The sequence below is a fragment of the Opisthocomus hoazin genome, chromosome 2 (assembly GCF_030867145.1).
Source record: "Opisthocomus hoazin isolate bOpiHoa1 chromosome 2, bOpiHoa1.hap1, whole genome shotgun sequence".
In the NCBI taxonomy this organism is placed as follows: domain Eukaryota; kingdom Metazoa; phylum Chordata; class Aves; order Opisthocomiformes; family Opisthocomidae; genus Opisthocomus; species Opisthocomus hoazin.
The window spans coordinates 107,192,811-107,207,266 of NC_134415.1; the positions used below are offsets into that span (position 1 = coordinate 107,192,811).

The 14,456-nt window shown below is 36.5% G+C and overlaps 1 protein-coding gene across 1 annotated transcript in view; it reads left to right on the forward strand.

Moving 5' to 3' along the window:
- Window positions 1–14,456, forward strand: part of CSMD1 (CUB and Sushi multiple domains 1) — a 1,295,699-nt gene that overhangs the window by 1,259,875 nt on the left and 21,368 nt on the right. Inside the window, exons 58-64 of the mRNA XM_075445037.1 lie at window positions 1,432–1,608; window positions 2,602–2,781; window positions 4,135–4,308; window positions 5,249–5,422; window positions 7,866–7,939; window positions 12,726–12,837; window positions 13,916–14,095. Of these exons, the coding sequence (XP_075301152.1) occupies window positions 1,432–1,608; window positions 2,602–2,781; window positions 4,135–4,308; window positions 5,249–5,422; window positions 7,866–7,939; window positions 12,726–12,837; window positions 13,916–14,095 (1,071 nt within the window). The remainder of the gene's footprint in view (window positions 1–1,431; window positions 1,609–2,601; window positions 2,782–4,134; window positions 4,309–5,248; window positions 5,423–7,865; window positions 7,940–12,725; window positions 12,838–13,915; window positions 14,096–14,456) is intronic.

Here is a 14,456-nt window from a genome sequence, read left to right on the forward strand (position 1 = left end):
TTGAGTAATAAATAAATCTGTCATCCAGCTTCTAGCAATACGATATTTTCATCTTCTCTTTTTATGTGATGTCTATGCATCAAGGACTGGACAGATGCTAAAATAATGTGTGATTTTTAACTGAGTAGAAATTAATATAGATTCCTCCACATAAGTTAGTCTCATTTTTTATGAGATATACAATTTTTATGCTACCTCTTTCGGAAGAAATGCAACAGACAATATTTCTGGAAATCACATTTTAGAATACGATAAAAAAATGATAAAAAATTTTTACACTTTTTATGCACTGTCACCATTGGAAAGCAGTAATGAAGGACTTCAGCTTCAGTTGTCTGCTACAATAAATGATTAAATGTAAGATAAAATATTTTTAACAAATCCATTATATTTTTTCACCTAGGGAGTTTTTCACAGTGTTCTCATCCAACAATTGTTCTTTTGCAGTATTCTTCAGCACAGACAAATCTTCTGTCAGTGTAGATATTGCCATAACTTTATGAAAAAGTTAGTGGGCATAGGATCAGTATTTTCAGCAGAAATTTGAAGATTTGAAGTGTTCTTTCTTCTTCTCATACAAGAAGACACGAAGTATAGTAGGACAGCAACACTCAGTGGCAATTAGCGGTGTTTGAATTGCCGCTGTTTTTTCTTTATCTTTTTGCTTCAAGCTTCTGTTTTCAGCAACGAGAAAAGTCCCTTTCTTTCTATTTTTCTCTTCTCCTTCATTTCCTCTTTTGTATAAATAAGGATGAGATTAGGAGAATACCTTTTCACCCCTACAAGTTCAAGTTCCAACCTACTGAAATTTTCTCTTCAGTGTCTGAAATTTTTATACATAAAAAGTGAGTAAGACTTCATTAAAACAAAGGCATTTAGGTATTATTCCAAGCATCAGTAATACTCAGAGTCTTTTTGTTAGGAAATTGTGTTTATTTTAATGGATCCTATCCTCTATAACTATTTGATGATAACTAGTAGATTCTAACTATAACACAGAGAGCCACCCAGCTAGGGGGTCCTGGGGAATATAAGTTGAACATAATTAGCAAAGTACCCTTGCTGCAAAGAAGGTTAATGGTATCCCAGGCTACCTTAGGAGGAAAGTGATCATTCCCTTCTTCTCAGCATTGGTGAGGCAGCATCTGGAGTGCTAGATTCAGTTCTGGGCTCCTCAATACTACAGAGACCTGGACTTACTGCATGGAGTCCAGCAAATGGCCACTAAGATGATGAAGGGACTAAAGCATCTCTCCTGTGAGGAAAGGCTGAAAGAGCTGGGACTGTCCAGCCTAGGGAACAGAAGGCTAAGAGGCGATCCTCCCCTCCCCTCCCCTCCCCTCCCCTCCCCTCCCCTCCCCTCCCCTCCCCTCCTTTTTTTTTAGTCACCTGTTATAGAAATACTGATTTTTTTAAACCTTTTCTTCACAGCTGTATCTTGTGGGAACCCTGGCACCCCAGCCAATGGTATGATAATATACACTGATGGAATATTATTCTCCAGCTCAGTCATTTATGCCTGCTGGGAAGGTTACAAAACTTCAGGACTAACTACTAGACATTGTACTGCTAATGGGACATGGACTGGCACTGCTCCAGACTGCACAGGTCAGAAATAAAATTTCTTCCTATAAAGCTTGAAAGTAGTAAGTCATTCAGCCTTCCTACTGAAAATGATTATTTTCTTAGATCAAATAACACCATTTTGTCCCATTCATCTGTCTTGTAATACATGAATATATTATGTACCTAAAGGTACATGCCTTTTTAATATCTGATAGATGTTTCCAGAACTATCTTTTTAAGGTGGATACATATGTAACTTTTCTGTATTTGTTTACCTCATGAATGCCAACATTGAAAGCATAACATTATTTCTAATAACAGATGTTACTCTAGAGGTTCCTTTAGCCTTTTGTGTGTGTTTGTGTCTTATATACACAGGATAAAGTCTGCTAGTTCTAAATCAGATTTTGCCTAATCGTATACATTATGTGCCAGTTTTTATTGTGAACCAAATGAATCAGATCTGGCTGATAACCATTCTGCTATGAACCAAGAATCAGGGAGCAGTGAGACTGGGCTACTCCATCAGCGAAAGACAGTGGGGAGCAGAGAGGTGCTGCAAGGCTAGCAGGGCCAGTGGCCTCACTGACAAGGCCAGACCCACAGTACATCAGAGTACAGTGTCATCACAGTACAGTGATACAAAAAAAAAAGGAAATTCATAACTGCTGGAATTCCATTGCGCTGTCAACATTAGGCATAATGTGACAAAGATCCCAGTAAGAAGAAAGGAAAAGTCCTGTCAAAACTGCCACTTACATAAGAGTCTGCAGTAGCAGTAGAGTGTACCAGCTTAAGCTAGAGTATTTAAGGCACACATTATTTGGCCCATGCTATTGCAATGCCTCAAAAATATGACTTTTTAGCTTAAAGATTACATTTATTTCATTTTTTCTTGTTAGCTTAAAGATTACATTTATTTTTTTTTTCTTGTTTTGTACACTAAAAAAAGAGGACATTAGCTATAAGTAGTTCAATGTTTGATTACATGTTTATTAAAAAAGAATAAATCCCTTTTTTTCTTTTCCTTACTAGTGATCAGCTGTGGAGATCCAGGTGCATTAGCAAATGGCATTCAGTTTGGAACTGATTTTACCTTTAATAAGACAGTCAGCTATCAGTGCAATCCAGGATACTTGATGGAGCCAGCCAGTTCACCTACCATACGTTGTATAAAAGACAGCACTTGGAACCAGAGTAAACCAATTTGCAAAGGTGTATTTTTGAAATCAAACAGTTTACAAATACTGTTATTATTATTTTATACTGTTATATAATATTATACGTGAAATTCACTAATCAGTGTCTTTATAAAAAATTATCAAAATATTCTCTGGAACAATTGCCATAAAAATGCAACTAAAACATTTCAATAAGTATTTGTGTAAAATTTGTATTTAGTTTATGCATATGCTGTAGTATAATATCTTTCAGAATAGCAACATTAATGACTACGGTAAAACCAATTCACTCTGCAATGAAGATTATCAGACTGCTCAATTTAAAATGCTAGGAATGAAGTATCCATTTTCCCTTCTGGGCCCTTTTATCTTGGTTTACATGGCCAAAAATTATATAAAGGGATCCTGCAAACCAAACTTTCTATAAAATATTCCCTTGTTGCAGTAGTGTAGTCATCATAAATAGCCAAAACGATGCTTCACAAATAGCCAATTACAAGTGCTAACATAAAGGTCATAGTGGGGATGAGGCTGAAATGCAAATAAGGCAGCCTGGTGAAAGCTGTTAGCGCTACTACAGCAGCTCAGGGAGTAAATTTAACAGCCTAGAGCATCTTCTGCTTGTAAAAGGCCTAGACTGCCAACTTGTCTAGCATCGCTTTAAAGTGATAGCTAAGTCTAGCCTACTAATTAAATTTTAGCATATGTATTCCACAGACCACAGTTTCTGTTATAAAAATCACTGGCTGAGTGATTTTACAGTTGCGCTCTTTGTTCGAAGAACTGATGTGTAAATGTAAACATGGTCATTCCAGATTTCATGTCCAGATTTGGACACTCGTTCAGAAGCTGGAAAACATCAGAATATTTTTAAAGTGTTTTAGCCACTAATTACCAATGGAGTTGATGTCCATTGTGTGTTGAAAGCCTTAGAAAATGGGCAGATGAATGAACAAAGTCATATTAAGGTCTTTAAATAGTGCTGCAAAATTATTTTAAAATAAAATGCAAATATTTAGAATTGTAGAATCATAGAAATATATTTGTTGAAATAAGCAGTGTTTATTGAAAACTTTTACCTAGGTCAGTAGCCTTTTGCCAACAACAATCAGTAATGAATATGTAGAGAAGAGATTCAGAACTAGGTAAGATCTTCTGACTTCCAACAACCTAGAGCTCAGGAACTTCCTAAACCTAGAGGTGGTATTTTTGTTATTCAAATTGGTTTTCTGTCTATTACAGGCTGCTCTGTCAGCACAGGAATGCTTTGTTGGAACTGAACAGCATGAAATATTTTTTTAGTTTCAAAAGTATGAATAGATATTATGTTGTGTTCTCCTAAACCATATAAAGTCTTGAAATTACAACTTTTCCTTTTGTGACACAGCTATTACCTGTGGACCTCCTCCACCAGTACTCTACGGGAAAGTGGAAGGATCTGATTATCGCTGGGGTGCCAGTGTGAGTTACAGCTGTGCAGAAGGCTATCAGCTGTCTAACACAGCTATTCTCTCCTGTGAGGGTCGAGGAATTTGGCGGGGAGACATCCCTCAATGTTTGCGTAAGTTTTCAAGGTGCAGTTGTGTTGGCCTTCACCAAAGCTACAATCAGTTGTCTTGGGCTGGAGTCCGTTTCTCGCAGTTTGAAAAGGACTCAGCTAGATCCGGAAATATACGGACTACTGCAGGATTCTCCCTCTTTCTTCCAAAAACCACACCTTGTTACGAAATTGAGTGGTTGTGCCCATTTAAGGTCATGGTCTTCTTTCTCTCCCCAAAAGTCACCTCCATCTCTTATTACCTGATTGGACCAGTCATCATCTGCCTTATTGATAATCTATTTGCATGTTCTGAATTTGTCTAGTGATAAGCATGATGATTAAAATTTTCTCTTACGCTTTTCCTTTTTTTCTTCCCTGTTTGCATTTCCATTGATAGGTGAAAACAAGGATCCTAACCCTTAAGCTCATAGCCTTGCTTTGCTTTCTAAATTCTTTTTTCTTTCCTGAAGGAGAGTACATGCCCTCATATCTTGTTTGTATCTGTTTTTCAGCTTCTAAATCTATAAACTAATCTCTTTCAGAACTTGAAATCTTGTCAGGACTCTGACAGACATTTTTCCTTTTACTTAATTCGGGCAAAAATTTCTAGCCTACTCTTCTGAGGGTGACTGATGTGAAAACTGGATAAATTTTGAAGCATTGTGATATAGCATTCTCTACTTTGAGATTACTTTGTCATCCAAATCTAATCAGCGTTTAAGTGTCTCAGAAGGTCTATTTTTCCAGGTTAAGTTTTATGCTTATAGTAACTATAACAGTGACAATTAATTTTCAATTGCTGTCAAGAATTTATCTGATCTGCAGTCCTACACAGGTAAATGAATATAGCATTTGCACTGATATTCAGTGTGCCTGACTTGCACATAAACCAATGTAGAATACTTAGGTTGAAATGTGCAGTTTTTAATAACTTCTTTTTTTTTCCTTTTTTAAATATTAGCTGTGTTTTGTGGTGATCCTGGTACTCCAGCAGAAGGACGCCTCAATGGAAAAGGTTTCACGTACAGATCTGAAGTTAGTTTTCAGTGCAGACCCCCTTTTATTCTGATAGGCTCTTCAAGGAGGTTCTGTCAAGCAGATGGTACTTGGAGCGGAATCCAGCCAACATGCATTGGTAATAACTACCATTAATTACACTGTTTCTACTGAGAATATTCTGGATAATCTATTACACTATCATAAATCTAGCAATTAGCTTTCCATGTACAGAAAATGTCTGTGTAATATAAAAAGAACTAGATAAATAAGGTTATATTTCAAGTATAGAAAATTTAGCATAAACACAATCACATATGAAGTCATTTGTAAATTTACATGATTGCTTGTCTGCTGGAAAAGCAGAACATCAATAAGTGCAAGCACATAAATTTGTTCCATCTATTTTTAGAATCTTTTAGATATGCAGAAAACTTTGGCAGTTAAAAGACCAGATTCTGTCACTGAGAGTTAAAGGCATTTGTCAGAATCAATCCAAAATCCAAAAGCTTTTTGGACTTTGTGAAAGTGGCTTGTACAGCTCAAAAGGATGAATCATGCTGTGTCTGATCTTTGAAATTCTGATAAACTGTCAAGTACTATCAGTTTCTCATTGACCAATGTGCAACTGATAGGCTTTTTGCATGTTACATAATCAAACTAGCTAACGGACAGAAGTGCTGGGCACATGTAACTCCCACTGACATCAGAATCCAATCCAACTTGGGGTGACTTGCTACAGAAAATGATTTTGGTGTTATAATAGAAAAATTTTCTTTGATATTGCTAAGCAAACACATTCAGATATAGACTGTAGCCCACATATTTTGCTGAGATATTGGCTGTGTGGAAGAGCTGGAGTGGGCACTCTGAATAAAGGTGGTAAGCATAATTTTTTAAAGCAGCCTGTATTTGTAAATTAAGACATTAATACTCAATACAATTCTTTGACACCAGCTCAAAACTCTTTCTGTCCATAGTTTTTATGAACTGGGCAATCCATCTTACATCTATATCATGTAACAGAGGCAACAAAGTTTACAAAAGCTAAATCTCAGGTCTATTGTGAAGAATCAAATTTGAAAATATTGTAATGACATTCCTACTTATATTTTATAAAGCATAATGTAAAATTACATGGAAGATACTGTATCAAAGACATAGCTTTTCTTTTACATCATTGTTTTAATGCTATAGTAAAAGGAAAATACTAGATCATCTAAAATACTTACAGATAACATTGTCAAGCATTTTGAAAATTAAGGTTAGTGAACAATACCTAGAACAACACATAGAAGTACCATGTGATGGCAAATGATGGCAAGCTTTTCTATTTCTGGACATTGATAATTTCCTTAAAATACTATGAGAATTCTTCCTTTTTTCCCCACTGTTTCTTCAAATGAGATATATCTTAAAAAGTCAATTCAGCTGCATGTGTCTATAATTAGTAATGGCATTCCAGCTGATGATAATTAGTAAAAAGTTCTTTAGCTCTTCGAGCAGCTCAAGGTCAGGATTGTGCTTGGTTTTTATTCTCGCACATTAGGTCAACAGATATCTCACTTTTGAAGCCTTGGTAAATATCGGTCCAGTTGAATTGTTATGCTCTACTGATGGTCAACACTGAAATTGGAAGTTGACCAAGAGTGAAATGACATATCACATTATTGTACGCGATAAGTTCAGTTTTCCCTCTACAGAAAACTAAACATGGTTACACATGAAATATAGTCCCAAGTTGCGTTCTTTGTAGTGCAGTGTCAGGATAAAAGCAGAGTTGGTTGCCAGGGGAGTCACATAGTACAGAAATATCCATTGGATCAAGGCTTGTGCTGTCTGCCTGGTGGATGTGACTGGGCATCCCCAAACCAAATACACCATGAGAATGTGAAGTGGACATTGCTGAATCAAAAATAGTTTCACTGCCTTAAACTACACTCATGAAACTGATCAGCAGATAATTAGTTATGATCTGTTGGCGTACTTTTTTTTTTTGTGGATGGACTGTGTTTTCATTCTTCATCAAGAACTGAGGCAGTAGTCCGTTTGAAATTTTTGTTTCCTTGGTGACATAGAAAAAAATCTGTCAAAAAATTAAGTATTTGACTTATTATAAGAAAGCAGGTTGGTTTGAAGTTTGTTCTTTTTGAGGGGTTGGAGTATTTTTAGAAATCTACCTTAATCATTAAGCTGTTTGTTGGGAAAGAAGAGAAGAAAAATATTTCCCTGTATGTTTTACCTGCACTGTGAAGAGTGGGATATACTATGTATGCAAAAAGGTTTAAAATGATGATCTTAGCAAAAATTAATGCAATCCTCACTCTAAAGTCCACACCACCTAAGATACCTGCAAAAAACTAACCTTAAACAATGGCAATGTACTGAAACAAAGTACTGTGATCTATCTTGGAAACGTAATTGGAAATACAAATGTAGTATGTAGAAATACACACATATCATGAAAAAATCAGTTCCTGTCATCACTAGACATTGTTGAAATGATTTAATCTTTGCAAACAATTTTATAGTATTCTGTCTATACCATAATAATATCTGTTATGTTTTACATTGTATATTAGATCCAGCTCACAATACATGTACAGACCCTGGTACTCCACATTTTGGAATACAAAACAGTTCCAGAGGTTATGAGGTAATTCTTTCTTTTATTAATCAACTTTCTAAAATGAAGATGCATTTAATAGTTACAAATATATTAGATTGTCCGCAGGCTTTAATATCTGACTTAAACCTTAGGAAATTTCCACTCCTTTTTAATAAAATCTCAAGCTTCATTCCAAGCTTTTTTTTTTTTTTTAACATACAGCTTAAAGAAAGAACTTCTAACCTTGCAATGTATGGTATGTTAAATCCTTTAGGAGACTTCAGTAGGGAGGACTATTTAAAAATTTATTACCGGATATGATATGACATGATACTATTACTTTGCTTTATGATCATAATTCTTTCATACATTGATGAATAGTCGGTAAATACCTACCAAAGACCTGTCTGACCAAAGGCCTTGTAGTCCTTTACAAAAAAGTCAGCAAGTGGCTTTACTGAATTAGCAATTCACATTACATTTCATTCAGTGAGAGAAGGCAAAATTATTCTGTGTGTTGGATCCAGGTTCTCTGTGATAAATGCCCTTTCTATAATTTCCAGATTCCTCACAGCTTATTAATTTACCAAGTGGCAGTCAGAAAAGTGACTGAGGAAATAAACGTTGATGCAACAATGACCAGTCCACAGTCATTATATAGATTGATTAACCTCACGTGGATAGATTCTTCAGGTGTAAATATTTCTGACTGGAATCTAAAATATGTTCTGTTTGGGTTTCCTGTTTATATCTGAACCTAGAGCAGTGTGCTACATGGTATTATTATTAAGTTAGTAGAACAGTTTTTTAAAAAATCCTTTCTGTAAGTTCCCCTGGTTATTGGTACCCTATCTCTCCTGCAATTGTGCTGTTTGTCATTGCTGTGACTTCCAGCTCTTTTCTTCACCTTCTGTTCCTGCGTGGCTTGCAGATGCCAAGGCACTTCTCCCCTATCAATATCTTGTGGCCTCATCCTTAAGATGGTTCTTCTTCTAGTAACAGAATCGTGGAATCATAGAATCATAGAATGGTTTGGGTTGGAAGGGACCTTAAAGATCATCTAGTTCCAACTCCCCCCTGCCATGGGCAGGGATACCTTCCACTACACCAGGTTGCTCAAAGCCCCACCCAACCTGGCCTTGAACACTTCCAGGGAGGGGGCAGCCACAGCTTCTCTGCGCAAGGTGTTCTGGTGCCTCACCACCCTCACAGTGAAGAATTTCTTTCTTATATCTAATCTAAATCTTCCCTCTTTCAGTTTAAAACCATTACCCCTTGTCCTATCACTACATGCCCTAGTAAAAAGTCCCTCTCAAGCTTTCCTGTAGGGTACCTTCAGGTACTGGAAGGCTGCAACAAGGTGTCCCTGCAGCCTTCTCTTTTGCAGGCTGAACAGCCCCAACTCTCTCAGCCTTTCCTCAGAGGAGTGCTGTTCCAGTTTTCTGATCATTTCTGTGGCCCTCCTCTGGACCCGCTCCAACAGGTCCATGTCTTTCCTGTGGTGAGGGCTCTAGAGCTGGATGCAGGACTCCAGGTGGAATCTCACCAGAGCAGAGTAGAGGGGCAGAATCACCTCCCTTGACTTTCTGGCCACGCTTCTCTTAATGCAGACTAGGATACAGTTGGCCTTCTGGGCTGTGAGTGCACGTTGCCGGGTCATGTTGAGGTTTACATCAACCAGCACCCCAAAGTCCTTCTAGGTGCAGTTGCCTTTCTGTCTGTTGTCTCATCTTGACCCTGTACCTGTCCCCATCATCACTTTAAACACAACTCTAATCTTTGCATCTAATTTGACCAGGGGTTTGGTTTTTTTTCTCTCCTCCTTTTATCTGTCTCACAAGTTGTCTTTAATACCAGAATTGTACTGGCCAATTCACCGTTCGAATGTCTGTTGAACATGAAGGCTAATTTTCCCTTCTCATTCACCTCTAGAGGCAATAGCAGGTCTTCATCTGTTCTGTACGTAGTCTTTCTCAATAGGTGCTTTCACTCTCAGATCACTATGAGGTACAACAAGATGTAGACTTCTCTCCAGTTACTAGTGAAGTAGATTTTTTTTTTTTTTTTATGTGTGATATATAGGCTTCCTGTTTGTATGACTTAGCCAAGCTTCTGTAAACCAGCTTTTAACAATCTTTCCTCATTACAGAAGATGTGATGACAGGTAGCAGACCTTTGAAGGGTTTTCCCCTATCTAACATCATCCAGTCTCGCCCCATTCATTTTGTGCCTTTTGTGCTTCACTGCACTGTGATTATTAAAAATGCCTCCAAAGTTTTATATCCAAGTATTATACAAGGAGTGCACTGCTTTTGTTTTTGCTTTTACCTGTAAAATGAGAAAGAAAATAACTCTGTAATTACCTTGAATCTAGACATTATTTGTTTGGCTTGGGGAAAGTTTTGCAGTTCGTCATTACTTACTGTTACAAGAATTGGTAATTCCACAAGAAGGAAGATCACGGGGAGTCAAGACCAAACACGATCTTTTCTAGTCTCTACTACAGATATGCTGTGTGTCCTTGGCAAGATAGAGAGATGAATATGTTTAAAAACAGGTATAAAGAGATAGGTCTCCAAAACCATATCAGTAATTTCACTATTAAAAATACCAGTGAATGTCCCAAGCCACTTCAGGAAGAGCTGGTGTTGCATTTCACAGGATCACAGAATAGTAGGGGTTGGAAGGGACCTCTGTGGGTCATCTAGTCCAACCCCCCTGCCAAAGCAGGGTCACCTACAGCAGGCTGCACAGGACCTTGTCCAGGCGGGTCTTGAATATCTCCAGAGAAGGAAACTCCACAACCTCCCTGGGCAGCCTGTTCCAGTGCTCCATCACCCTCAGAGTGAAGAAGTTCTTCCTCGTGTTCAGATGGAACTTCTTATGCTTCAGTTTGTGCCCGTTGCTCCTTGTCCTGTTGCTGGGCACCACTGAAAAGAGTTTGGCCCCATCCTCCTGACATTCACCCTTGAGATATTTATAAGCATTTATAAGGTCCCATTTGCTGAATATCTGTCGTGATAGTATGTTTTAATGTAACTAAGTGTCCTGGTTTCAGGTGAGATAGAGTTAATTTTCCTCCCAGTAGCTGCTGTGTTTTGGATTTAGTACAAGAAGAATGTTGATAACACTGAGGTTTTCAGTTGTTGCTATGAAATCAAGGTCTTTTTCTGTTTTCTCATATTCAGCAAATGAGCAGGTGTGCAGGAGCTGGGGGGGAATGCAGCCAGACAGCTAGCCCAAAGTGGCCAATGGAAGTAGTCCATACCATAGTTGTCATGCTGAGTTTATGAATGGGGTTTGGCCAGTGGGCAGGAAGAGAGCTTGCTGTCTTTTTTCCATGAGTTCAAATCCTCTCTTGTTTGGAGATTTTAACTTTTTTTGAAATTTAGTGTAATTTGTGATTTTGGGGTTACATGATTGCTGCTCAGAGGCTTGCTGCAAATTGGTCATTGGATGGTGATATAAATTGTATTGTATATAGTTTGTTTTGCAAATTCATTATTATAATTATTATTATCATTATTACTTTTAGTAGTAGTAGTAGTATGAGTACTTCCTTTGTTGCCTTATTAAATGTCTTTATTTCAACCCACAAGTTTCCCCTTTTGTCCATTTTTCCTCCCCATCCCGCCATGGGGGAAGGGGAGGGGTAAGCAAGCAGCTTTCTAGTGCTTAGTTGCAGGCTGCTGCATTAAACCATAACACTGAGTTTATAGTTACCAGGTAGCCACTTTTGAAGATAACTGCCCATTTTTAATGTCCATTGAAGTCCTTTTGTGACATTTGCAATGTAGAGTTATCTACATTTATATACCTACAAGCTGTTTTATTAATATGTGTTGATCACTACTGATTTCCAACTTTCTTTTATTTGTCCATGTGATATACTACTTTATTATTAAGTCATATAATTTCAAATAATAATAATTTTTGTGGATTTTTTTCATTTCATCCAATCATGTTTATTGCCAAGGTGTTTTACCCAAAATGAAAGCAGTGCTTTACTGGTCAGCCCCACATCCTTTAATATCTTGGCCTGGAGTTATATTCTGGTTACTTTTGTCAATACCATCAATAAGTCCATTCTACTAGAACTTTCCACAAAATCCCTCTCTATTATCTTAGGAAAATTCTTTGGCACATGCAATTTTGTATCTAGTTTTCACACTTTTATGTTCTCAGAGGAAGTCTAAAGAGTTTTCTCATTTACCTTTTTTACATTTTTACATTTACCTTTTCTTCTGAGAAAGGTCATATCACAGTTGACCATAGGAAGGATTTCCATAACATAACTCAGCTAGTTGAACATCTCAGGTAAAACATGGGTAGTTTATAGTAACAAATGCAGTGTTAGGAATGGTGGCCTGGAGTTTTCTCTAGTGAATTTATTTGTAGATGAAACAGTTCTTCATAGTTTTTTCTTTTTCATCTTAAAAAACATTTTTAGTCAAGTCACACAATGAGAAACCTCTGAAACAGACTTTTTAGATCAAGCTCTATTGAAATATATGCAGTGATGTACGGGAAAGAAAGACGTCTCAGTCATTTAACTTGCTTCTGTCACTCTGACGAACTAATAAGCCAAAATATGTGAGAGTTGTTCTTTTCCATGTGCACAGCCTTGTCAATATTTTTCCATTTATTGCTTTCTAGTGGGGTTACAAAAGATCAATTGCTCAAACTTCTCATCACATGAAAAAAAGTTTAGAAACTGTAAAAAGAGGACTTTTTTATTTGTGAGAAATATCTATCTAGTAGCTCATTACTGTCTTGATACCTGACTACACATAATGGATACCTCTTTTATCTAAAATTCTGTTTTGATTTTTAGGTTGGAAGCACAGTCTTTTTCAGATGCAGAAAAGGTTATCATATTCAGGGATCTACCACCCGTTCTTGTCTTGCTAACTTAACTTGGAGTGGCATACAGTCTGAATGCATTCGTAAGTCTGGTTTCTTATCTAATGAGTTAGAATACTATGCAATTTTAAGAGAGTAACAAAGTGATGCATGTGGAAATTCATAGTAAATTGTATACTACAAAAAAGTAAACTTTATTTAAAATAGTATTTTAAAAAGTTTTTATTTCATATTCCAAGATCAAAGATTTATTTGGGTTATTAATTTGAAGTAAGGTTTTTCAGATTTTTTTTAATGAAGTTCACAATAATTCTGTCAGTTTTACTCAAAAAAGTGTGTGCATTAGCTGCTTTAAATTAATCTAGAGGTTTTTTTGTGTGCTGGGTTACTAGAGAACAGAAAGTGGCCTGAAATATGCATGGGGCTATTTTGTTGGCTAGTATTTTGTATATCATAAACTAGAACTCAGCAAAATTCAGGTTTTCTGGGCTATGCATGGGTATGCAAATGATTAGTATATTTATAGTGTTGTATGGGTTGGAGGACATCAAATAACTATTGTATTAAAATACACTGACCTAAACTAAAATTAATTCATTAGAATGACCTTAGATTCTTATCCTATTTCCAATGATCATCAGGTTGTTATAAATGAACACCGTGGAGCACAGAAAAAGAATTATACTGAGCAAAAGTATCTTTTATAGTCAGTGTACTAGGACAAAGCCTTCCTATGGAACCTTTATTTTAATTGAAATTTATAATGAATTTATTTAACACGATAACCGATCTGTAATTTTCAAGGCTCTTTACAACATTGAGTGGGAGCAATGCTCGAAGTTGTGACAGTACAATAATTCACAGGACCAGACATTGCACCATGTGCTTCCCATCATTTCAACTCTTGTCTGTTTGCTATCATGATTTAATTTTTGTTTATTGTTCAAAAATATGTGATTATATCATTTCTATCTTCCCACAACAATAAAACTATGCATCAGAGTGTTACTTTTACAAATAATAGCTATTTGACATTTCTAAAAGTTGTACAGAGTTTACCTAATGAAAGGGAACAAGTTGGCATAGTTTTGTTTCAAATTACATACTCTAATCTATTGAAGCTGTTTACCACTTTTTCTAACTCTGCAAAACCCTTTGCAGCTCATGCTTGCAGGCAGCCCGAGACACCGGCACATGTAGATGTGAAAGCGATAGATCTTCCTACTTTAGGGTATACTTTGGTGTATACCTGTCAGCCAGGATTTTTTCTTGCTGGTGGATCAGAGCATCGGACATGTAAACCAGATATGAAATGGACAGGAAAATCACCTGTTTGTAAAAGTAAGTCATTACTCAAGTGATATGTTGGACCCTAGTTGGTTTGATTTCATTTTCCCTGACATCGTTATTTTATATATTAGGTTTTTTTTTTTCCATTTACTGTTTAAAGATGCATATGACAGAACAGCTTCTACTTCATGAAAGAAACAGTAAAAAAATCAAAGTGAGTATAGCATCCAGAACTCATGGAGGAAAACATGGGGATATGTGTGTGTGAATGCACAGGCACACATACATAAGTTTAACCCTAAAAACAGCAAAAAGCCCCTAAATAATATAAAGTATTATTTTTGACTCTATTTATCTTTATATCACAGTTTTAAGGAGTATTTCAGTGTACTCAGAGTTTAATATATGATTT